The sequence below is a fragment of the Mandrillus leucophaeus genome, unplaced genomic scaffold, assembly GCF_000951045.1.
Source record: "Mandrillus leucophaeus isolate KB7577 unplaced genomic scaffold, Mleu.le_1.0 Scaffold13, whole genome shotgun sequence".
Taxonomy (NCBI): domain Eukaryota; kingdom Metazoa; phylum Chordata; class Mammalia; order Primates; family Cercopithecidae; genus Mandrillus; species Mandrillus leucophaeus.
This window is the reverse complement of record NW_012101254.1, coordinates 4,266,417-4,289,216: the sequence shown is the minus strand read 5'-3', so window position 1 is coordinate 4,289,216 and position 22,800 is coordinate 4,266,417. Positions and strand designations below refer to the sequence as shown.

The window sequence follows — 22,800 nt, the reverse complement described above, 5'->3', positions numbered from 1 at the left end:
TTTTTTTTTTTTTGAGACGGAGTCTCATTCTGTTGCCCAAATTGGAGTTCAATGGCATGATCTCGGCTCACTGCAACCTCCACTCCCCAGGTTCAAGTGATTATCTTGCCTCAGTCTCCCAAGTAGCTGGGATTACAGGCAGGTGCCAGCACACCAGGCAAATTTTCTTTTGTGTTTTTAGTAGAGATCAGGTTTCACCCTGTTGTCCAGGCTGACCTCAAGTGATCTGCTCACCTCAGCCTCCCAAAGTGCTGGGATTATAGGCGTGAGCCATTGCACCCAGCCTGTTCTTCTTTTTAAGGATTTTCCTGGCTATAACCAGGCCGATTTTTCCATGTGTACTTTAAAATGAACGTGTCTTACTCCAAATTATATAAAATTTAAAATATTTTTGTGTTAATGGTGTTCATGTTAGTGGTATAAATGATCAGTGTTATAACCCAAATTTAACTGACCTTTCTCCCAAAGTGCAGTCTGACATACACCCTATAGCATCAGTACTGCATACTTACTGGCCAGTTTCATGCTGAAATTGGTCAGATATCTGTTCTTATACTTAGTGTCCTGGTCATTCATTTGTTAAAATGTTTTCAATATACCCTCTTCCAGGGTTTTGTGTGAACAGCTATTTCTAGAATTCCAGAATAAAGAAGTAAAAGTAGCAGTAGCCTGTTTCCTCAGCCTGGCTAGGACCACGTATATTAGTACTTTTTTTTTTTTGATGATATAGAGTCTCATTCTGTCATCAGGCTGGAGTGCAGTGGTGCGATCTCAGCTCACTACAACCTCTGCCTCCTGGGTTGAAGCAATTCTCCTGCCTCAGCCTCCTGAGTAGCTCTGACTTACAGGTGCTTGCTACCATACCTGGCTAATTTTTGTATTTTTAGTAGAGATGGGATTTCACCATGTTAGCCAGGATGGTCTCAGTCTCCTGACCTCATGATCCGCCCACCTTGGCCAGTACATTTTCATACTGCTCTAAAGAACTGCCTGAGACTAGGTGATTTATAAAGGAAAGAGGTTTAATTGATCCACAGTTCAGTATGGCTGGGGAGGCCTCAGGAAACTTACAATCATGGTGGAAGGTAAAGGGAAAGCAAGGTATCTTCTTCCCAAGGTGGCAGAAAGAAGTGCCAAGTGAAGGGGGAAGAGCCCCTTATAAAACCATCAGATCTCATGAGAACTCACTCACTATCCCAAGAATAGCATGGGGGAACCCCCCCGTCACTATGAGTCAATTACCTCCCCCTGGTCTCTCCCTTGACACATGGGGACTGTGGGGATTACAATTCAAGATGAGATTTGGGTGAGGACACAAAGCCGCCTAACCATATCACCAATTAATTAATCCCCTCAACACCTTTACTGGGCCCCAGTTTCCCTGCTAATGTGCCAATAGGTGTTATAAGTGCCCCAAAGTGGACAAAATATAAGGGCCAAAAACAAGTGGCAGTTTTATACTCGCGATACCACGTTTGTACAACTTTTTAGTTTTCGACATGCCTTCACATAGGTTCTCTCATTCATCCAGGAAATATTTGCAGCAAAGTAGGAAATGCCCTCATCATTGAATCAGAAGACCTGGATTTAGGTCCTCATTCTGCATCTCGTTATCATATGAGCTGCTCCAAGTTAATTTACTTCTGACCTCTAGTTGCCCCATATGTAAAAATGAGGATAGATAAACTTATTGTGTAGGGTTGTTACGAAAATTAAATAGAATTCATTTTTCAACAAACATTTTTTTCCCCTTGAGACATAGTCTCACTCTGTTGCCCAGGCTGGAGTGCAGTGGCACAATCTAGGCTCACTGCAACCTCCACCTCCCAGATTCAAGTGATTCTTGTGCCTCAGCCCCCCGCGTAGCTGGGATTACAGGTGTATGCCAGCACTCCCGGCTAATGTTTGTATTTTTAGTAGAGACAGTGTTTCATCGTGTTGGCTAGCTTTGTCAAGAACTCCTGACCTCAGGTGATCTGCCCACCTTGGCCTCCCAAAGTGGTGGGATTACAGGAGTGAGCCACTGTGCCTGGCCTTAACAAATGTATTGATCAGCAAACATGTCAGTCATGGTCTAAAAAACTGGGGCCCTGGAGCAGAGTAAGTCACCATCTCTGCCCTCTCAAGAAGCCTGTGGTTTAGTGGAATGAATCCCACTCCTGCTGTCAGATACCCAGGGAGAAAAAGGAACGATTCAGCAGGATCAAAATCCTAATGTGGAAGGACTCAGAGAACATGTCTGTCTACCTAGGGATCAAAAACACAAATGGGTGAAGCTACCAGGTTTGCCTGAGACAGTTCTGGTTTACATCTACTGCCCTGACATTTAATCCCTGGGCTGCTCAAACAAATCATGTCTGCATTTTGGTCCCTGGTTCTTGACAGTTGGTTTCCCGTCTGATAACAGGGCCCTGTTCACTCTGCTGCTCTTCTGTCCTCTAATTTTTGACACCCCCGTGTGTCTGCCCTTTTCAGAAGTTTCAGCGTGAGCTAAGCACCAAATGGGTTCTGAATACAGTGAGTACAGGTGCTCATGTGCTTCTTGGGAAGATCCTACAAAACCACATGTTGGACCTTCGAATTAGCAACTCCAAGCTCTTCTGGCGGGCACTGGCCATGCTGCAGGTAGGGATATGATGGGGCAGGGCTGGGTGGGGCCTGGCCTCAATGCTTAGGCTGTCAGAGAAGGGCATTTTGCAGAGGTATGGAAATGTGTAAGAGTACAGGCTGCCTTTTCTATGTGCTTCTGCTCCTCTGATTAGGTGCATCTTCTCCTTAAGGAGTGTGTGAGCACACTTGGGTGTGTTTGTGAAATTGTAATTATTAGGCAAGACTGTTTCAGTTACAAATGTGATGGAAAACGAGTTTATACTGGTTTAAGCTAAACAAAGAAAATGACAACTGATATAACTGAACAATCTTAGGGCAGCTAAATCTAATGTGTTCCAGAACTTTCCACCCTTAATTCTGCTTTCCTCTGTGTTGCTCTCATTCTTTTTTTTTTTTTTTTTTTTTTTTTTTGAGATGAGGTCTTGCGCTATCACCCAGGCTGGAGTATAGCAGCGCTATTTCAGCTCAGTGCAACCTCCGCCTCTGAGGTTCCAGTGATTCTCCTGCCTCAGTCTCCTGAGTATCTGGGATTACAGGCACCCACCACCATGCCCAGCTAATTTTGTATTTTTTAGCAGAGACAGGGTTTCGCCATGTTGGCCAGGCTGGTCTGGAACTCCTGACCTCAGGTGATCCACCCGCCTCAGCCTCCCTAAGTGCTGGGATTACAGGCGTAAGTCACTGCGCCCAGTCTTTGTTCTCATTCTTAGGCAAGTTTTCTCCATTAGGTGGCAAACTGGCCAGCAGTAGTGCCAGCCTGACAACTTAGTTGGCAATACTAGTGGGCAAAGAACTTGCCTGTCCTGTGGTTCTTGCAAATGCCTGGTCGGAGGCTCTTGCTTGGGACACATGCATGTCCCTGAAGCAATCACTGTTTTCCAGGGCAAGGCGTGCTCTGCCCAGTCTGGTTCATGAGCTCTCCCTTCAGGATGGTGGTGGAAAAAGGGCTGGGAGGTGAGCCTCAATCCAACCTCATTACCTGAGCATGGGGGAGCGATAGATCCTCTGAGGAAAACCAAGGTGCTGATACCAGAAGGAGGAGTGGATGCTGAGCAGACGGCACAACAGATGGTCATGAAAATGGGGTCGCCAGATTCAGCAAATAAAAATACAGGACGCCCAGTTAAATTTGAATTTCAGATAAATATGGAATAATTTTTTCATTAAGTATGCTCTATGTAATATTTGAGATTTTTAGATTTTTTTCATTATATATTTGGATGTCCTGTATTTTTGTTCACAAAATCTGGCAACCCTATGTGAAAGGAATCAATCAATGAACATTTAGTGAGCACCCACCAGGTCCCCAAAATAAACTATGGTTCTTACTGAAGTCCAGTGGAGGTACAAAGAAGGTGGGGGTCAGTATGCATTATAGCAGAAAGAAGGCCTCATGGAAGAGGTGGTATTTGAGCTAGGCCTGGTGGTTATGGCTTGGACAGATGGACAGAAGGGCATTCCTGTTAGGTCATTCACCAAGTCCCAGAAGGGGGACTGGGCATGATATGTGAGGGACACAGGTCTGACCAGGGTGGCGAGTCACTTTAGAGCACAGTGAGAGATTGTGAAGAAGTAGGAAGGGGAGGATGTGGAAGGTTAAAGTCAGGCAGGAATTTGGACTTGCCAAATGCAGCTAGACCTGTGCTGTCCAAAACACTGGCCACTAGTCGCATGTGGCTACTAAGCACTTGAAATGTGGCTAGTGTGACTAAGGAACTGAATTTTTAATTTTATGTAAAAACCAAAGCTGTATAATTTTTAAATTAAATGTAACTTTAATGTTTTGGTAGGACTACATTTCGCTTTTTAGCATTGCAAATCTAGCACCCAAATTGAGGTGGGCTGGCTGGGCATGGTGGCTCATGCTGTAATCCCAGCATTCTGGGAAGCCAAAGCGGGCAGATCACTTGAGGTCAGGAGTTCGAGACCAGCCTGGCCAACATGGTGAAATCCTGTCTCTACTAAAAAAAAAAAAAAAATTCCGGGTATATTGGCACAGGCCTATAGTCCTATCTATTAGGGAGGCTGAGGCAGGAGAATTGCTTGAATCTGGGAGGTGGAGGTTTCAGTGAGCCAAGATAGTGCCACTCCACTCCAGCCTAGGTGACAGAGTGAGACTCTCTCTCAAAAAAAAAAAAAAAAAATCAAAAAGAGTCACAAAAAACCAAATTGAGGTGTGCTCTAGTTGTAAAATACACACTGGATTTCAAAATACAAAATATGAATATAGAAAAATATTGCAAAATATCTCACTAATAATGTTTAATGTTGTTTACATTGGGTTATATACTGGGTTAAATGAAATATATTATTAAAATTGATTTCAGGCCAGGCGTGGTGGCTCATGCCTATAATCCCAGCACTTTGGGAGGACAAGGTGGGCAGATCACAAGGTCAGGAGAAATAGGTGAAATCAATTTTTTTTTTTTTTTGAGATGTATTCTCGCTCTGTCACCCAGGCTGGAGTGCAGTGGCACGATCTTGGCTCACTGCAACCTCTGCCTCCTGGGTTCAAATGATTCTCCTGCCTCAGCCTCCTGAGTAGCTGGGATTACAGGCATGCACCACCACGCCCAGCTAATTTTTTTTTTTGTATTTTTAGTAGAGATGAGGTTTCACCATATTAGCCAGGCTGGTTTCCAACTCCTGACCTTGTGATCTGCCTGCCTTGGCCTCTCAAAGTGCTAGGATTACAGGCGTGAGCCGCCGTGCCCGGCCAATTTCACCTATTTCTTTTTTAAATACATCTACTAAAAACACATGTGTGGTTTGCATTATTTTTTTTTCTTTATTTTTATTTTTTTAGAGACAGGGTCTCACGCTGTTACCCAAGCTGGAGTGCAGTGCAGTGGCACCATCATGGCTCCCTACAGCTCAAACTCCTGAGCTCAGGCAATCCTCCCACCTCAGCCTCCTGAGTAGCTGGGACGATAGGCAGGTGCCACCACACCCAGCTAATTTATTTTTTGTAGAGATGGGGTCCTGCTATGTTCCCTAGGCTGGTCTTGAACTCCTGGGCTCCAGTGATCCTCCTGTTTTGACCTCCCAAAGTGCTAGGATTACAGGTGTGAGCCACCATGCCCAGCCTTGCATTATATTTCTACTGGACAATGCTGAGCTAGACAGAGAGGAGGGTAGTGACAAAATGGAAGCAGTGTTTGCAGATGAACAGTCTTACATTAGTGTGCAAGATGGATGTGGTTATAGAGGAAACTAGAGAGAGGGAGTCCAGATTACCAACCTACAGGATTGGTGTGACATGCATGCAAATTTGACCAATTTGCCATTAATTCTCCAGTTTAACCCAGCCAATCAAGCCCACCACCAACCCCCTTAACCTAGTTTTTCTTTTCTTTTTTTTTTTTTTGAGACGGAGTCTTGCTCTGTCGCCCGGGCTGGAATGCAGTGGCTGGATCTCAGCTCACTGCAAGCTCCGCCTCCCGGGTTTACGTCATTCTCCTGCCTCAGCCTCCCAAGTAGCTGGGACTACAGGCACCCGCCACCTCGCCCGGCTAGTTTTTTTTTTTTGTATTTTTTAGTAGAGACGGGGTTTCACCATATTAACCAGGATGGTTTTGATCTCCTGACCTCGTGATCCGCCCGTCCCGGCCTCCCAAAGTGCTGGGATTACAGGCTTGAGCCACCACGCCTGGCTAACCTAGTTTTTCTTTACACCTGGAAATTATGAGTTTAGGATTGCCAACATGGACAAATCATCTACGGCCTCTACAGCCAGGCTTTGGGATCCCAGCCTCCCACTCTCATAGCTTCTTCTCCCGTGACTCCATTCTTAGTTCCTCTGGCCTTTAGCCTGACACTGATCTTACCACTTTTTCCTTAGCGGTTCTCTGGACAGTCCAAGGCTCGATGCATCGAGAGCCTCCTCCGAGCGATCCACTTTCCCCAGCCACTGTCAGATGATATTCGGGCTGCTCCCATCTCCTGCCATGTCCAGGTTGCACATGAGAAGGAACAGGTATCCTACCCACTGCTGGTCATTCAACAAATACTTCTTGAGTACTTTCAATGTGCCAAGAAGTTTGTTTGGCACTGGGTTTACAAAGCTCAGTGGCATTCTGCTCACAAGGACTTCCACATTCATGGGGGAGACATGACTGTGATAAGTGGTCATGGAGGTGTGAAAAAGGTACTACAGGGGCACAGAAAAGGGGTCTTCTATTCTGCCTAGGAAGGGAGTCAGGAAAAAGAGGCAGAAAGGGTATTTGGACTGGGTTTTGAAGGACGAATAGGAGTTTTCCTGGTCAAAATGAAGGTTTCTCTCTGCTCTTAATCCACCTTGTTACCACCTTCTAGTCTTCATAACATCCAATTTCCATCTAACCTGGTGGCTCCTGATTCCTATATCAAATGCTTTAACTCCTGCAGGGTTCTGTTTTTTTTTTGAGAGGGAGTCTTGCTCTGTCACCTGGGCTGCTGGAGTGCAGTGGCGCGATCTCAGCTCACTGCAACCTCTGCGCTCCCGGGTTCAAGAGATTCTCTTGCTTCATCCTCCCAAATAACTGGGATTACAGGTGCCAGCCACCAATGCCTGGCTAATTTTTGTATTTTTAGTAGAGATGGGGTATTGCCATATTGGCCAGGCTTGTCTCAAACTCCTGAACTTAAGTGATCTGCCTGCCTCGGCCTCCCAAAGTGCTGGGATTACAGGTGTGAGCCACTGTGCCCGACCTTCCCCCGGGGTTCTTTCTCAAATGACCTAATTCCCTCAGGCTTCAGTGTCCGCTGCCTCTTCCCCACAGGTGATCCCCATCGCCTTGCTGAGCCTCCTATTCCGGTGCTCAATTACTGAGGCTCAGGCACACCTGGCTGCAGCTCCTTCTGTCTGTGAGGCTGTCAGGAGTGCTCTTGCTGGGCCAGGTCAGAAGCGCACCGCGGACCCCCTGGAGATCCTAGAGCCTGACGGTCAGTGAACCCGTGTTTCTGGGTGGGTGAAAGGGGCCCAACCCTGCCCACTTCAGCCCAGCCGGCCCAAGGGGACTTGTGCTAGCAGCGTATGTGGGAGGAAGAAGTCCCGTTTCCAGGGGCACCAGCAGCCCAGGGTAGGGAGAAAGATTCTCTCCATTTTGGGGGAGAGTTCTTGCTCTTGACCTAGTGGTTTCTACTCTCAGCGACTTATTCCGATTTGAGAAATAAAATGAAATGTCTTATTTTGGAAAGTTAACCTTTCAAAGTCAGTAAATCAAATAGTAGATTAGAGGATGGGTGGCATAGGTTGATCTTAACAGCAGATTTGTTTCTTTAATTCTGCCCCCAACTCAATTTCATTGGTCCCTAATACAAGCCTTATACTAACATCCCTATATTTTCATTACCAACATGCAGCCAGGTGTACATACGTGCACACACACTCCAATCTCACACAGACACACGATGAGAGGTGGGAACTTTTAGATAATTCCAGGGGAAGAGGGAAGAAGTTGTGTACCTAACAGGAAATCCAGAAAAAGGGCAGTCTTCATCAGACATGACAAGATCTAGAATGAATGCTACATCCACACATTAGACCATGAAATGAGGGTCACATCCCCTGCCCGTGTTTGTAAGAGGAACATAAGGAACTCTGGGGGTGCTGAAAGCCCTTGGTGGTGGGACCCAGCAAACACTAGAAACCCCAGGCTGTACATTTTAGACATCAGCTGCCCCATGTTTTGACAAATTAAAGGACCCTTGTTCATCCTAGATTCATGGCAGCTCGTTAGGGCCTGTGATATATGGCCCTGACAGTAGAGAGCTGATTCCTCCTTGTGCCTGAGAAATATCCAGGTAATAGACACTCAGGAACATTCCTCTGGGGATGAAACTTGCTGGAAAGGTCCCCGGAACTTTTAGGCAGGAGGGTGACTGCAAAGGAGCCAGATTTTGGTTTTATGGGGATAGGGTAATCAACCTTTTTAAGGTGGCCATGGGCCCCTCTGTGCATCTGCGGGCCTGCAGCCTCTATCTGAGCTCTGTTTTCCTGTTCCACATCTTCACGCTGATGCCTTGGATCATCAGTAATCCCCCTTTCTCCAGCCACTACTCTCACGGTGCTTTCTGAGTACCACCCCTTTCATCCTCCACAAACACCTCTCCCAAATTCAAGATAGCTAAAGTTAGGAAAGGCTCCTGCAAAGGCCCTCTGCTTCTCTTTACCCACAACTCCCTACCACATTCTTTCATGGGGTCAGTTCATCTCTGAGCATGGTGTCATGAACATTGTCAAGTCTGAGAAGATACCTAGCATTCTGGGACCCCAAAAGTCAGAGCACCCCTTGATCCTGTTGATAATACCAACCTGTACAGTAGCTCCCCTCCCATATTTGGAGGGGCTAGGGCACAGGGTTAGATTTCTTCAAGGCTGGATGCAGAAGAACTCTAGAAGCCCTGAGTTCTAGAGTTCAAGTACATGGATGGCATGAAGACATCAAGTGAATTCAATTCTTACATAGTTGGACACAATATTCAGGTATTATGGACAAGGTGGAGGACTGTTCAGCCTTGGGGGACATTAGAAGCTAGACACACTCTGGCATTGTGGCAGAGACAAGATGACTAAGATCTGATCCCTACCCCTTAGAAACTCACAAGCACGTAGCAATTGGAATACAAGACAGAGTTGAAGTGGATTAAACAGCAGGGTAAGTACAGAGAGCTGTTGAAATCACAGGGTAGGCCAAGAGTCAAGGAAAGTTTTGGAAGAAAGGAGGCTGGGGTGGGGTAAAGGAACAGCCAAAGAAAACCCAAGAAGGTTTGAAGACTCACAGTGGGATATGGATCTGATAGCAGAGAATCCAGTCATTGTCAGTGGGATTTGTGCTCTAGGCAGAGCTAAACAAGTTCAAAGATTTTTTTAGAACTATTCAGAGACAAATGATAGGGTGACAACTTTTGCGGTTATTTGGAGAAAGTAAACATCTAAGGGCAAAAACAGCAAGAGAGTAATCCATTATTAATACAAGGCAGTAATTATGTAGAAAGTACTAAAGGGCCTGGGCCTGAAGACTGGATTAGATTGTGGAAGATGAAGAAAACAATTTCCCAGCGTATGTATTTGCTGGATCAAAAGCAAAAGGGGGCCAGGTGTGCCATCCTAGCTACTTGAGAGGCTGAGATGGGAAGATCACTTGAGTCCAGGAGTTCAAGGCCAGGCTGGGCAACATAACAAGACCCTGGCTCTAAAAAAGAAAAATAAAAAACAAGAGGGGGTGGGGCAAAAGATATTTGGATATTGCACATACTCTAAGCCTGATATTTTTTATATGTATAACTGAACTCATGAACTCGCCTCCAAAATCAGCTAACTATTCTTTTCATAATTTAGACTGTCTGTCTCTCCTTTTTTTTTTTTTTTTAAGGAAAGAGTCTCACTATGTTGTCCAGACTGCAGTGCAGTGGTGCGGTCATAGCTCACTGCAGCCTCGAACTCCTTGGCTCAAGCAATCTTCCTGCCTCAGCCTCCCGAGTAGCTAGGACTGCAAATGTGCACCACCACATCCGGCTCAAATTTTTTTTTTTTGTAGAGATAGGGTCTTGCTACGTTGCTCAGGCTGGTCTTGATTCCTGGCCTCCAGTGATCTTACTGCTTTAGCCACCCAAAGTGCTGGGATCACATGTGCAAATCACCACACCTGACCAACATTCATCTGGTCTAACATTCAGATTGTTCAGAATGTTACACAGCCTGGAGCCAGCTCTTGAATATTAGATAGGCTGTAACATTGAAAGAGGATGTTGGGACCAGGTAGGAGATAGAGGGGCCTCCATTTGGTTTCAGGGATGGGCTCTACAAATACAGCAAAAATGCCTAAGATCCAGTGGAAACTTAGGGTTGGACCCAATTGGACAGGTGGGTCAAATCCTAGGGTTGAGAGGACAGGTACTGTATCTAGGTGATGCAAAATGCTCCCATCCTGGGAGACAGAAGTGGGTCATTTTTAAGCTAGTGACTGGGGTGCTGTGAAAAAGATAAGGAAAAAGACAAGAAGAGGATCCCTGGAGCATCTTGTAGTCACAGAAAGTAAAGAATTGCTCAAAACCTCCACATGGATGAGAATATGTCAAAGGGATACAGGAGCCATTGTGAAAGAGCTGCTAGTGCCTAAAGTGGGAACAATTTGAGCAACAAAATAAATACACAAGCTGGGCATGGTGGTAGATGACAGTAGTCCCAGCTACTTGGGAAGTGAGGTGGGAGAATCGATTGCGTAAGCCCAGGAGGTCGAGTCTGCAATGAGCTGTGATCATGCACTGCACTCCAGCCTGGGCGACAGAGTGAGACCCTGTCTCAAATAAATAAATAAAATAAAATAACACTTGGTTTAAAAAATACATAAATACACGTGAATTCATACCATTATAAGCAAATGATTGAATAAATAAAGTGTGGGAAAGTACCAATTTTTCCTAAAGAATTCTAAATAATAAACACATACACACGCGCGCACACACACACACACTCCTTTAGGAAATGGAGTTTAATCACCCCACACCACCTCTCCTCCAATGTGGGTTAGATTTAGGGGCTCTCTTACAAAAAAACAGAGTATGGGAAAGGGAATGGATTTTACAGTGGAAAAACCAGGCAAGCACTACCCTAATCAAGTAATCAAAATGAGCATCACCAGCTGGTATCAGGTACCTCCTGATATGATATATGAGAAGGGCATGTCACCTCTGTGGTATTCTTCCCCCAAACACATAACCTCAGTCTAAGCATAAAGAAAACATCACAGTAACCCAGCTTTAGGGACATATTACAAAATACCTGTTCATATTACAAAATACCTGAAAATTTTCAGTCGTGGAAAACAAGGAAAGACTGAGAAACTGTCATAGATCAGAAGAGGCTTAGGAGGCGTGACTCATGTACAGGGTGCTACCCTCGGTTGGATCCTGGAAAGATAAAGGACTTTAGTGGCAAAACTGGTGAAATCACATGAAATCTGGAGTTTAGTTAATAGTAAATATACCAGTGTTAATCTCATAGTTTTGACAAATGTACCAAAGTTATATAAGATGTTAATGTTAGGTGAAACTAGGTGAAGAATATATGGGATACACTATCTTTGTAACTTTTCTGTAAACCTGAAATTTTTCGAAAACAAAAAAGTTTATTCAAAAAATAAACTGAAAACCTTTCCTCTTAGATCTGGAACATGACAAAGATCCCCACTTTCACTACTGTTATTCAACGTAGTACTGGAAGTCCTAGCTAGAGCAATCAGACAAGAGAAAGAAATAAAGGATATCCAAATTGGAAAGGAAGAAGTCAAGTTATCCTTATTTGAAGATGATGTGATTATTTATTTATTTATTTAATAATTATTATTAGTGTTTTTGAGACACAGTCTCGCTCTGTCGCCCAGGCTGAGGTGCAGTGGCACAATCTCGGCTCACTGCAACCTCTGCCTCCCGGGTCCAATTGATTCTCCTGCCTCGGCCTCCTGAGTAGCTGAGATTATAGGTGCATGCCACCATGCCTGGCTAATTTTTTATATATTTTTTTAGTAGAGACGGGGTTTCACCATGTTGGCCAGGCTGGTCTCGAACTCCTGACCTTGTGATACACCTGCCTCAGCCTCCCAAAGTGTTGGGATTACAGGTGTGAGCCACTGCACCCGGCAAAATCTCTACAATGAAAACTATAAAACACTGATGAGAGAAATTGAAGATGGCACAGAAAAATGGAAAGATATTCCATAATCATGGATTGGAAGAATCAATGTTAAAATGCCCATAGTACCCAAAGCAATCTACAGCTTCAATGCAATCCCTATCAAAATATCAATGACATTCTTCACAGAAATAGAAAAAAATGTCCTAAAATTTATATGGAACCACAAAAGACCTAGAATAACCACAGCTATCCTGAGCAAAAAGAACAAAACTAGAGAAATCCATTACCTAACTTCAAATTACATTACAGAGTTATGGTAACCAAAGCAGCATGGTACTGGCATAAAAACAGATACATAGACCAACGTAACAGAATAGATAACTCAAAAACAAATTCATATACCTACAGTGAACTCATTTTTGACAAAGGTGCCAAGAACATACATTGGGGAAAAGACAGTTTCTTTAATAAATGATTCTGGGAAAAGTGGATCTCTCATATGGTTTGGTTCTGTGTTGCCATCCAAATCTCATGTTGAATTACAATTCTCAATGTTGCAGGAGGGACCTGCTGGGAGGCGATTGGATAATGGGAGTAGAGTTCCCCCATTCTGTTTTCATGATAGTAAATGAGTTATCACAAGATCTTATGGTTTAAAAGTGTGTGGCACTCTCCTCTTCGTGCTTTCTCTCTTTCCTGCTGCTGTGTGAAGAAGGTGTTGGCTTCTGCTTCGCCTTCCACCATGATTATAAGTTTCCTAAGGCCTCCCAGTCATATTTCCTGTTAAGCCTGTGAAACTGTGAGTCAATTAAACCTCCTTTCTTCATAAATTACTCTCAGGTAGTGTATCCGTATGCAGAAGAATGAAACTAGACCCCTATCTCTTGCCACATACAAAAATCAAATCAAAATGGATTAGAGACTTAAATCTCAAATTATGAAACTACTGTCAGAAAACATTGGGGGAAACTCTCTAGGACAGTACCTTGGGCAAAAGTTTCTTGAGTAATTTTCTATAAGCACAGGAAACCAAAGCAAAAATGGACAAATAGGATCACATTAAGTTAAAAAGCTTTTGCACAGCAAAGGAAATAATCAACAAAGTGAAGAGACAATCCACAGAATGGGAGAAAATGTATAGAAACTACCCATATGACAAGGGATAATAACTATATATATGTATATATGGAGCTCAACTCTATAGGAATAAATCTAATAATCCAATTTAAAAATTGGCAAAAGAGTCGAATAGATGGCTGGGTGCGGTGGCTCATGTCTGTAATCCCAGTACTTTGGGAGGCTGAGGTGGGCGAATCACGAGGTCAGGAGTTCAAGAACAGCCTGGCCAACATGGTGAAACCCCGTCTCTACTAAAAATACAAAAATTAGCCGGGCATGGTGGCACGTGCGTGTAATCCCAGCTACTAGGGAGGTTAAGGCAGGAGAATTGCTTGAACCAGGACCCAGGAGGTGGAGGTTGTAGTGAGCCGAGATTGTACCATTGCACTCCAGCCTGGGCTACAGAGCAAGACTCTATCTCAAAAAAAAAAAAAGATTTGAATAGACATTTCTCAAAAGAAGACATACAAACGGCAAACAATTATATGAAAAAGTGCTCAACATCACTGATCATCAGAGAAATGCAAATCAAAACTACAATGAGATATTATCTCACTCCAATTAAAATGGCTTTTATACAAAAGACAGGCAGTAACAAATGCTGGAGAGAATGTGTAGAAAAGGGAACCCTCGTATACTGTTGGGAATGTAAATTAGTATAGCCGCTATGGAGAGCAATGCCACTGCTGGATATAAAGACAAAAGAAAGGAAATCAGTATATTGAAGAGATGTCTGCACTCCCATGTTTGTTGCAGCACTGTTCACAATAGCCAAAATTTGGAAGCAACCTAAGTGTCCACCAACAGATGAACAGGTAAAGAAAATGTGGTACATATACACAATGGAGTACTATTCACCCATAAAAAAAATAAGATTCTGTCATTTGCAACAACATGGATAGAACTTATTTCACTTATTATGTTAGGTGAAATAAGCCAGGTACAGAAAAACAATTGTTGCGTGTTCTCACTTACTTGTGGGATCTAAAAATCAAAACAGGCTGGGCGTGGTGGCTCGCCTGTAATTCCAGCACTTTGGGAGGCCAAGGCAGGTGGATCACTTGAGGTTAGAAGTTCAAGACCGGCCTGGTCAACATGGCAAAACCCCTTCTCTACTAAAAATACAAAAATTAGCTAGGTGTGGTGGCGGGCGCCTGTAATACCAGCTACTTGGGAGGCTGAGGCAGGAGAATGGCTTGAACCCGGGAGGCAGAGGTTGCAGTGAGCTGAGATTGTGCCACTGCACTCCAGCCTGGAGACAGAGTGAGACTCTAGCTCAAAAAAAAAAAAAAAAAATTACTTGACGTTATATTCTAGTTTGTGGTTTGGGACATTTAACACCATACCTGGACTTCCGGGGAGTGACTGGCTCCAGAGAAAATGCTTGTAGGGCAGAACGGGCCACTTGGGAGGCCTGCTTCTTTAAAACCTTGCCTCCATACTCCCTACTTAATGACAAGCTGTCTAGCCCAATGCTAGAAGAGTCATAAAGAAGTTCTTCCCTGAGCTTTGGCTGTCAGAGCAGAGCCTGTGGACAACTGCAGGAAGGGGCAGCAGATGGTACCCTGGGTATGGCTCAGAGAAGAGACCTAAGTAGCATGCACATTGGCTGGATGCCATCAGATTTACCTTGGGATGCCCATTGTGATGTCATATGGAGTCACAGCCTTGAGGCAGAAAACTCTTTGGCTGAGAAGAGCATGGGGTTGAGAAATGGCACCAATTTGGGGGATGGACATCCCACTGCCATCATATATCAGCCTTCTATTACTATTTGTTTTTTTTATTTGGGGGCTTTGGATGCTGTTTTCTGGGAATCGGAGCCGGAAGCAGGTGGCAGCCAAGATAAACTCAGAGGTATGTGATGTAGCCCTCCCTTGAAACGAACTGGTCCCACTCCTGAGGCCATAGAAACTGCCATACTTTGGGCCATGGGAGGAACTGGATGCAGGGAGAGGGGAGCTGAGACAGTGCCCATGAATGTCTTCCTATAGGTCACTATAAATCCTTTTTCCTTCAATTCATTTCAACAGACCTTGAGCACCTGCTATATGTGGCAGTGTAGTAGACATTGAGGGAGAATAAAAGACTATCCCCACTCTCTAGGAGCTCGAGATGAAGTGGGGGAGACGGATATACACGTAACTGAAAAGAGAATGTGATAAGAGTTAATAGAGGTATAAATGTTGCTAAAGACATGGGAGGTAGACATTATTTTGAACTAGGGGGTCTATAAAATGCCACCTGGGAGAGCTCAGGTTTGAGTGTGCTTCAGAGAAAGAGTGGGATTTTGAAGGTGGTTGGGGTGAATAGAGGAAGGCAGTGGAAACATTTCAAAAAAGAGGGAATACATTGGAAAAAAGGTGTGGGAATGGGAAGAGTATTGGATGTGTTTGAGGAGAGATGTCAGCAGTCTGGATGGAGCATAGGACTGTAGGGACTCAGAGAAAAAGTTGACACATTGTAGAGGTCACATTGTAGAGCTTTGAACGCCAGGCTGAATACTTTGCATAAATATGACTCTGTGCAGTTTGAAAGACATCAAAGATTTTAAAGCCAGATAAAAATGTGCTTAGATCTGTGCTTTGAGAAGTGCTTCTCAAACTTTAACATGCATATGAATCACCTGGCGGGTCTTGTTAAAAAGCAGATTCTGATGTAGTAAGTCTGGGGTCAGGACTGAGTTTCTACAGTTCTAACAAGCTCCCAGATGATGCTGCTGCCCTTGGACTGAGGACCACACACTAAGAGTGAGGTTTTAAATACTTCCAGTAAGCTTATATGATAGTTCTCTGGCATAGCTAGGCTATTTTCATGGTTTAGTGGGAAGAAGGGAGGAAACAAAAAAATCAGAGCGGTACGGTTAAAAAGAGAACATAGCTGGGTACAGTGGCTTATGCCTGTAATCCCAGCACTTTGGGAGGCAGAGGTGGGCAGATCACTTGAGGTCAGGAGTTCGAGACCAGCCTGGCCAGCATGGTGGAACCCCGTGTCTACTAAAAATACTAAATTAGCTGGGCGTGGTGGCATGTACCTGTAGTCTTAGCTACCAGGGAGGCTGAGGCAGGAGAAACGCTTGAACCCGGGAGGTGGAGGTGGCAGTGAGCTGAGACCACACCATTGCACTCCAGCCTGGGTGACAGAGCAATACTCTGTCTCAAAAAAAAAAAAAAAAAAAAAAAGGAAAAGAGAACATAAATTAATTCCCCAAGTATTTATCGCCCACTCCTACCCCCATTTCGACTCCTCTGTGCACTATTGATACAGCAGTAAGTGGAAAAGACAAAAACATCTGCTATCAGGGATGTGAAAGTGGAGGAGGTATTGGGGTGAATGTTTGGATGTGGAAGGTGTTGCAAGACTCCCTTACAAAGGAGGGATAAGAGACTGAGTCTATTTTTCCTGATGCAGAGTTAATTATAAACATTATCATCATTTTCTATGAGGACTATATTCATCATGGTATTTCCAGTGCCTTGTATACTGGCTGGCATATAGTAAGTACTCCGTAGTTGTTTGTGAAATGAACGAACGACTTCTTGGTTTTAACCCTGAATGACTCACAGGATGATGGTGCTTTAAACGACATAGGCAACATTAGACAGGAAATGCTGTGAATGTGGTGGAGGCAGAATATGAACTATTGTGTTGGAAGTGCTTGTAAAATTTATGTGGAGATATTCATCAAGCAGCTCAAATTAATGGCCGAGACTTGTGATGTTCAATATGGTATCCGCTAGTCATATGTGACCATTTAAATTATTTATTTTTGAGACAAGGTCTCACTGTGTCACCCAGGCTGGAGTGCAACTCACGGCTCACTGCAACCTCAACCTCCCAAGCTGAAGTGATTCTCCTACCACAGTCTTCCGATTAGCTGAGACTACCGGCCCATGCCACCATGCCTAGCTAATTTTTGTATTTTTTGGTAGAGAGAGGGTATCGCCATGGTGCCCAGCTGGTCTCAAACTCCTGGGCTCAAGTGATCCACACACCTCAGCCTTCCAAAGTCCTGGGACTACAGGCATGAGTCACCATACCCGACCTTAAGTTAATTAAAATTAAATAAAATTTAAAATTCAGTTTCTGGCTGGGCGTGGTGGCTCATGCCTATAATTCCGGCACTTTGGGAGGCCGAGGCAGGTGGATCACTTGAGGTCAGGAGTTTGAGACCAGCCTGGCAAACATGGTGAAACCCATCTCTACTAAAAATACAAAAATTAGCCGGGCGTGGTGGCGCATGCCTGTAGTCCCAGCTACTCAGGAGGCTGAGGCAGGAGAACCGCTTGAACCTGGGAGGCAGAAGTTGCTGTGAGCCGATATTGCACCACTGCACTCCAGCCTGGGCAACAGAGCAAGACTCTGTCTCCAAAAAATAAAAATAAATAAAATTCAGTTCCTCTATTGCAGTAGCTACATTTCAAGTGCTCACATGTAACTAGAGGCTCTCATACTGGATAGGACAGATGTAGAATATTTCCATCATCATAGAAAATTCTATTGGGTAGTGCCAGCCTAGACCTAGATCTTGAAGACAGATGTGGCTGGGGGTCACAAGGTCCTTTCCATTTGTTTTATCAGAAACATCTCTCAAATTCAGCAATCGAGATCTAGATCGTCTTAACTAAAACTTCATCTCTTGAAGTATTTACAGTCTTGTAACTGGTCTCCTACTTTTCCAGCCTGGAGCACAGACCTTGCCTCTACAAAACAAAAAGACAACACACAGGTTGGGCATGGTGGCTCGTGCCTGTAATCCCAGCACTTTGGGAGGCTGAGGCAGGCGGATCACCTGAGGTCAGGAGTTCGAGACCACCCTGTCTCTACTGAAAATACAGCTGGGTATGGTGGCGTGCACCTGTAGTCCCCGCTACTAGGGAGTCCCAGCTACTCCAGAGGCTCCCAGGTTCAATGGTTTGAACCTGGGAGGCGGAGATTGCAGTGAGCCAAGATCGTCCCACTGCACTGCACTCCAGCCTGGATGACAGAGCAAGACACTGTCTCAAAACAAACAAACAAACAAACAAAGACAACACACACAAAACCCCCAAAGCTAATTGTGTCACTCTGCTAAAGGTAACTAAGCACACAAAATTTCTGTGTACTCTATTGCCTGCAGCAGCATTTCCAAAACTTTTTTGACTCTCAAACTTCTTTCATTCTCATAATTTTGTCAACCTCCTTAGGAACTTAAAAAGCATTTTGTCCATTTTTCATGAGTTATTTAAATAAATTTTATTTTAAAACAATATCTTTTTATAATTGCGAAGTTATTTTTAACATCATCTTTAAGAGTAAAAGATGTATGTCTACTTTTTCTTCTGTAACAAGTGATGCATGACATTTAATTGATTTTATATTAGGTATGAGAATTTTCACAACAATTGGGTATGAGAAATGGCAAGGGCTTTTTTCTTTCTTTCTTTTTTTTTTGTCTATATCAAATATAATCTGGCTTAAGTCTCGCTTTAACTAGGTTGGCAAAAAAAAAAAAAAAAAAAAGTCCAGTATCATTTTTCCTCTCCAACCTTTGTGTTGTGTAAGAACTCCAGAGTGTCTGCAGTTTATCCAGAGTAGAAGTGAGTCAGGCCCTTAAGCCACAGGGATAGCTCTTGCTTTTCTTCTTAGCCATCTCAAGTCAAAAAACTGTGTCTCAACCCCTCTCTGCCGGTCTCAGGGGTCTTTGTTAAGGTCCCTAAACTGCTGCACCTGGGCTCTTAACACCAGAAGGGCTCCGGGACCCCCTACTGAGGGTCCTCCTGTCTACTGCACCTGCGGCTTCAGCATTGTTTCCATTTCAAGAGGCCAGCTTTCCTCCTGTCTCAACCCTCTGGCACATTTCAATTTAAAATGTTCGCAGATCTAGACTTATTTGACGGTTGTGTTTTAGGTTCCTGACAATTTTTTAAGTCCTGAAAAACTAAGTCCCTGCTGTGCATTAGGAGTTCTAAAACCCTATGAACAAAGGCCTGGCTACCTTCTTTGGTATGGGAAAACATGAATCTACTTCCTTTCTCAGAAAGACGCAGCAATAAAAATACAGTGTAAATTACTCAGGAAGTCATTCTGCTTCATAAAACAACCAATACAATTTCTTACTACATATTTATGTAATAAAGAGCTTTTTTGTTAACAAATACATTTTAATTAAGGTACAATTGAATACCATAAAATGCACAGATATCAAGTGTATAGGGTGATGAGTTTTGATAAATTTATATACCTATGTAACTAAAGCCCTAATAAAGATAAGGCATAGCCATAAACCCTGAATAGTTCCCTCATGTTAGTTTCTAGTCTCTGCCCTCCTCTCTGCTCAGACACAACCTCTATTCTGATTTCTATTGTCATGGATTAGTTTTGCCTATTCTTGAACCTTGCAAAAAATAGAATCATACAGTATATATTCTTGTGTATCTGACTTCTTTTGCTAAGCATTATGTGTTTGAGATTCATGTTGTTGGCAACAATTTTTTTTTTTTTGTCTGAGACGGAGTCTTGCTCTGTCACCCAGGCTGGAGTACGGTGGTGCAATCCTGGTTCGCTGCAGCCTCTGCTTCCCAGATTCAAGCGATTCTCCTGGCTCAGCCTACCAAGTAGCTGGGATTACAGGTGTGTGCCACCATGCCCGGCTAACTTCTGTATTTTTTTTTTTTTTTGAGACGGAGTCTCGCTCTGTCTCTCAGGCCGGAGTACAGTGGCATGATCTCGGCTCACTGCAAGCTCCGTCGCCTCCTGGGTTCACGCCATTCTCCTACCTCAGCCTCCCAAGTAGCTGGGACTACAGGTGCCTGCGACCACGCCTGGCTAATTTTTTTGTATTTTTAGTAGAGACGGGGTTTCACCGTGTTCGCCAGGATGGTCTCGATCTCCTGACCTCGTGATCTGCCCGCCTCGGCCACCCAAAGTGCTGGGATTACAGGCGTGAGCCGTCTTGTCCGGTCGACAACAACAAATTTCAAATGACATTATACCATATTGTGCTTGTTAATTTGGGGACCCAGGGTATATTGAAATGTAGAATGAAATTTAACGACCTATTATGGCATTAAAAATAGCCAAAAAAAGGCTCTGTGATCCTATATTTGGAATTCTTGCACATTGCATTTCAAAGTCAATTTTTTTTTCGGGACGGAATCTTACTCTGTTGCCCAGGTTGGAGTGCAGTAGCTCAATCTCAGCTCACTGCACCCTCCATCTCCTGGGTTCAAGTGATTCTGCTGTCTCAGCCTCCCAAGTAGCTGGGACTACAGGCATGCACCACCATGCCTGGTTAATTTTTGTAGTTTTAGTAGAGATGGGATTTTGCCATGTTGGCCAGACTAGTTTCGAACTCCTGACCTCAGGTGATCTGCCTGCCTTGGCCTTCCAAAGTGCTGGGATTACAGGCGTGAGCCACTGCACCTGGCCTGTTTATTTTTTGTAGTTAAAAAAGTTATGTCTATATGATAAAAAAAAAGGTTTCAGGATTTTAATTACACATAACGCATTGTTGGTGGGTTTCTTACCTCCAATAGGAGAGGAATTGCTTGGTCATGTGGTATATATGTTTAATTTTAGTAGATGATACCAGTTTTCTAAAGTGATTATACCAAGAATAGCATCTGAGAATTCTAGTTGCTCCACCTTCTTGCCAACACTTGGCATTGTCCATCTTTTTCTTTTTTCTTTCTTTTTCTCTTTCTTTTTTTTTTTTTTTTTTGAGACAGAGTCTTGCTCTGTCACCCAGCCTAAAATGTAGTGGTGCTGTCTTGGTTCACTGTAACCTCTGCCTCCTGAGATCAAGTGATTCTCTTGCCTCATGGAGATCAAGTGATTCTCCTGCACCACCATGCCTGGCTGATTTTTTAGATGGTGTTTCACCGTGTTGGCCAGGCTGGTCTTGAACTCCTGACCTCAGGTGATCTGCCCCCCTCGGCCTCCCAAAGTACTGAGATTACAGGTGTGAGCCATTGTGCCCAGCCCATCTTTTTCATTTTAGTCACCTGGTAAGTCTGTGTGGTATTCTATTGTGGTTTTAATGTGCACTTCCCTAATGGCTAAAGATAATGTACAACTTCTCATGTTTATTGGCCATTTGGAAATTCTCTTTTGTGAACTGTCTGTTTGAATCTTTTGTGTGTTTTTAATAATTGGGTTACCAGTGTTTCTTTTACTTAACTGATTTGTAGGAATTCTTTGAATACTATGGACATGAGTCCTTTGTCACATACAGGTATTTAAAATAAATTCTACCACTCTGTGACTCACTTTTTCATTTACAATGGTGTCTTAATGACCAAAAGTTCTAAATTTTAATGAAATCCAATTTATGAAGTTATGTTCTTAAGATTAGTATTCCCCTAATTAATTAGTATTCCCTACCCCTACCCCCAGTGCAAGAAACCGTTGCTTACCACTAGGCCGTGAAGTTACCCTTCTATATTTCTTCTAGAAGCCTTATTTTTTTTTCTTTCACATTTAGCTCTATGATCCATCTCAAATTACTTTTTGTGTATGGTGTGAGATAGGGGTCAACACTCCCCTCCTCCCCATATAGATATCTAATTCTTCCAGTAGGGCAGGAACTAGGGTAAAAATGAGTGAGGTACTCACCTTGAACACAAAATGTAAGGAGCACCAAAAAACTTAATAATCGAGATATTTAATGAAACATTCTTACTCTTTTTCTTACTGAGACTAGGTTTTGTTCTGTTGCCCAGGCTGAAGTGCAGTAGTGTGATTACAGCTTACTGCAGCCTCAACCTCTTGGGCTCAAGTGATACTCCCACCTCGACCTCCCAAGTAGCTGGGACCAGAGACGTGCTTCACCAAACCTGGCTAATTTTTGTGTTTTTTTTGTGGAGATGGGGTTTTGCCATGTTGCCCAGTCTGGTCTTGAACTCCTGAGTTCAAGTAATCTGTCTGCCTTGGCCTCCCAGTGTGTAGGATTACAGGCATAAGCCACCATGCCTGGCCTAATGCAATGTTATTAAAAAAAAAAAATTAATGCAAAAATTCCATGATGAACAAAATATCAGAATTTAAAATCTGATCCTACACTTTCACGACTCTTTCTCACCACTTCACTGTAATCCCTGTCCTTTCCTCCAGCACCATTTATTGAAAAGACCATCCTATTCTCAATGAATTTTATTGGTGACCCTGTCATAAATCAGGTAAATGTATACGTGTGGGTCTATTTCAGGACTCTGTGTTTTGTTACATTGGTCTGCCTATCCTCACACCAATATCTTGCTATCTTCAATAATGTAACTTTGTAGTGTTGTAAAATTTGGTAGTGTAAGTCTTCCAACTTTGATTTTTTTTTTGAGACGGAGTCTCACTCTGTCACCCAGGATAGAGGGCACTGAGGTAGTCTCGGCTCACTGCAACCTCTGCCTCCCAGGTTCAAGTGATTCTCCTGCCTCAGCCTCCCGAGTAGCTGGGATTACAGGTGCACACCACCATGCCCA

General features: G+C 43.7%; 2 protein-coding genes across 3 annotated transcripts in view; both read left to right on the top strand.

Moving 5' to 3' along the window:
• The window catches only part of GCKR (glucokinase (hexokinase 4) regulator), a 22,807-nt gene extending 15,023 nt beyond the window's left edge, over positions 1-7,784 (top strand). For both annotated transcript variants that reach the window (XM_011972608.1, XM_011972607.1), the window contains exons 17-19: positions 2,476-2,625; positions 6,452-6,586; positions 7,371-7,784. In XM_011972608.1, the coding sequence (XP_011827998.1) occupies positions 2,476-2,625; positions 6,452-6,586; positions 7,371-7,541 (456 nt within the window). In that variant the 3' untranslated portion in view covers positions 7,542-7,784. The remainder of the gene's footprint in view (positions 1-2,475; positions 2,626-6,451; positions 6,587-7,370) is intronic.
• Positions 7,785-15,015: 7,231 nt separating this feature from the next.
• The window catches only part of LOC105534059, a 35,210-nt gene continuing 27,425 nt past the window's right edge, over positions 15,016-22,800 (top strand). The window contains exon 1 of the mRNA XM_011972731.1: positions 15,016-15,202. Within this exon, the coding sequence (XP_011828121.1) occupies positions 15,059-15,202 (144 nt within the window). The 5' untranslated portion in view covers positions 15,016-15,058. The remainder of the gene's footprint in view (positions 15,203-22,800) is intronic.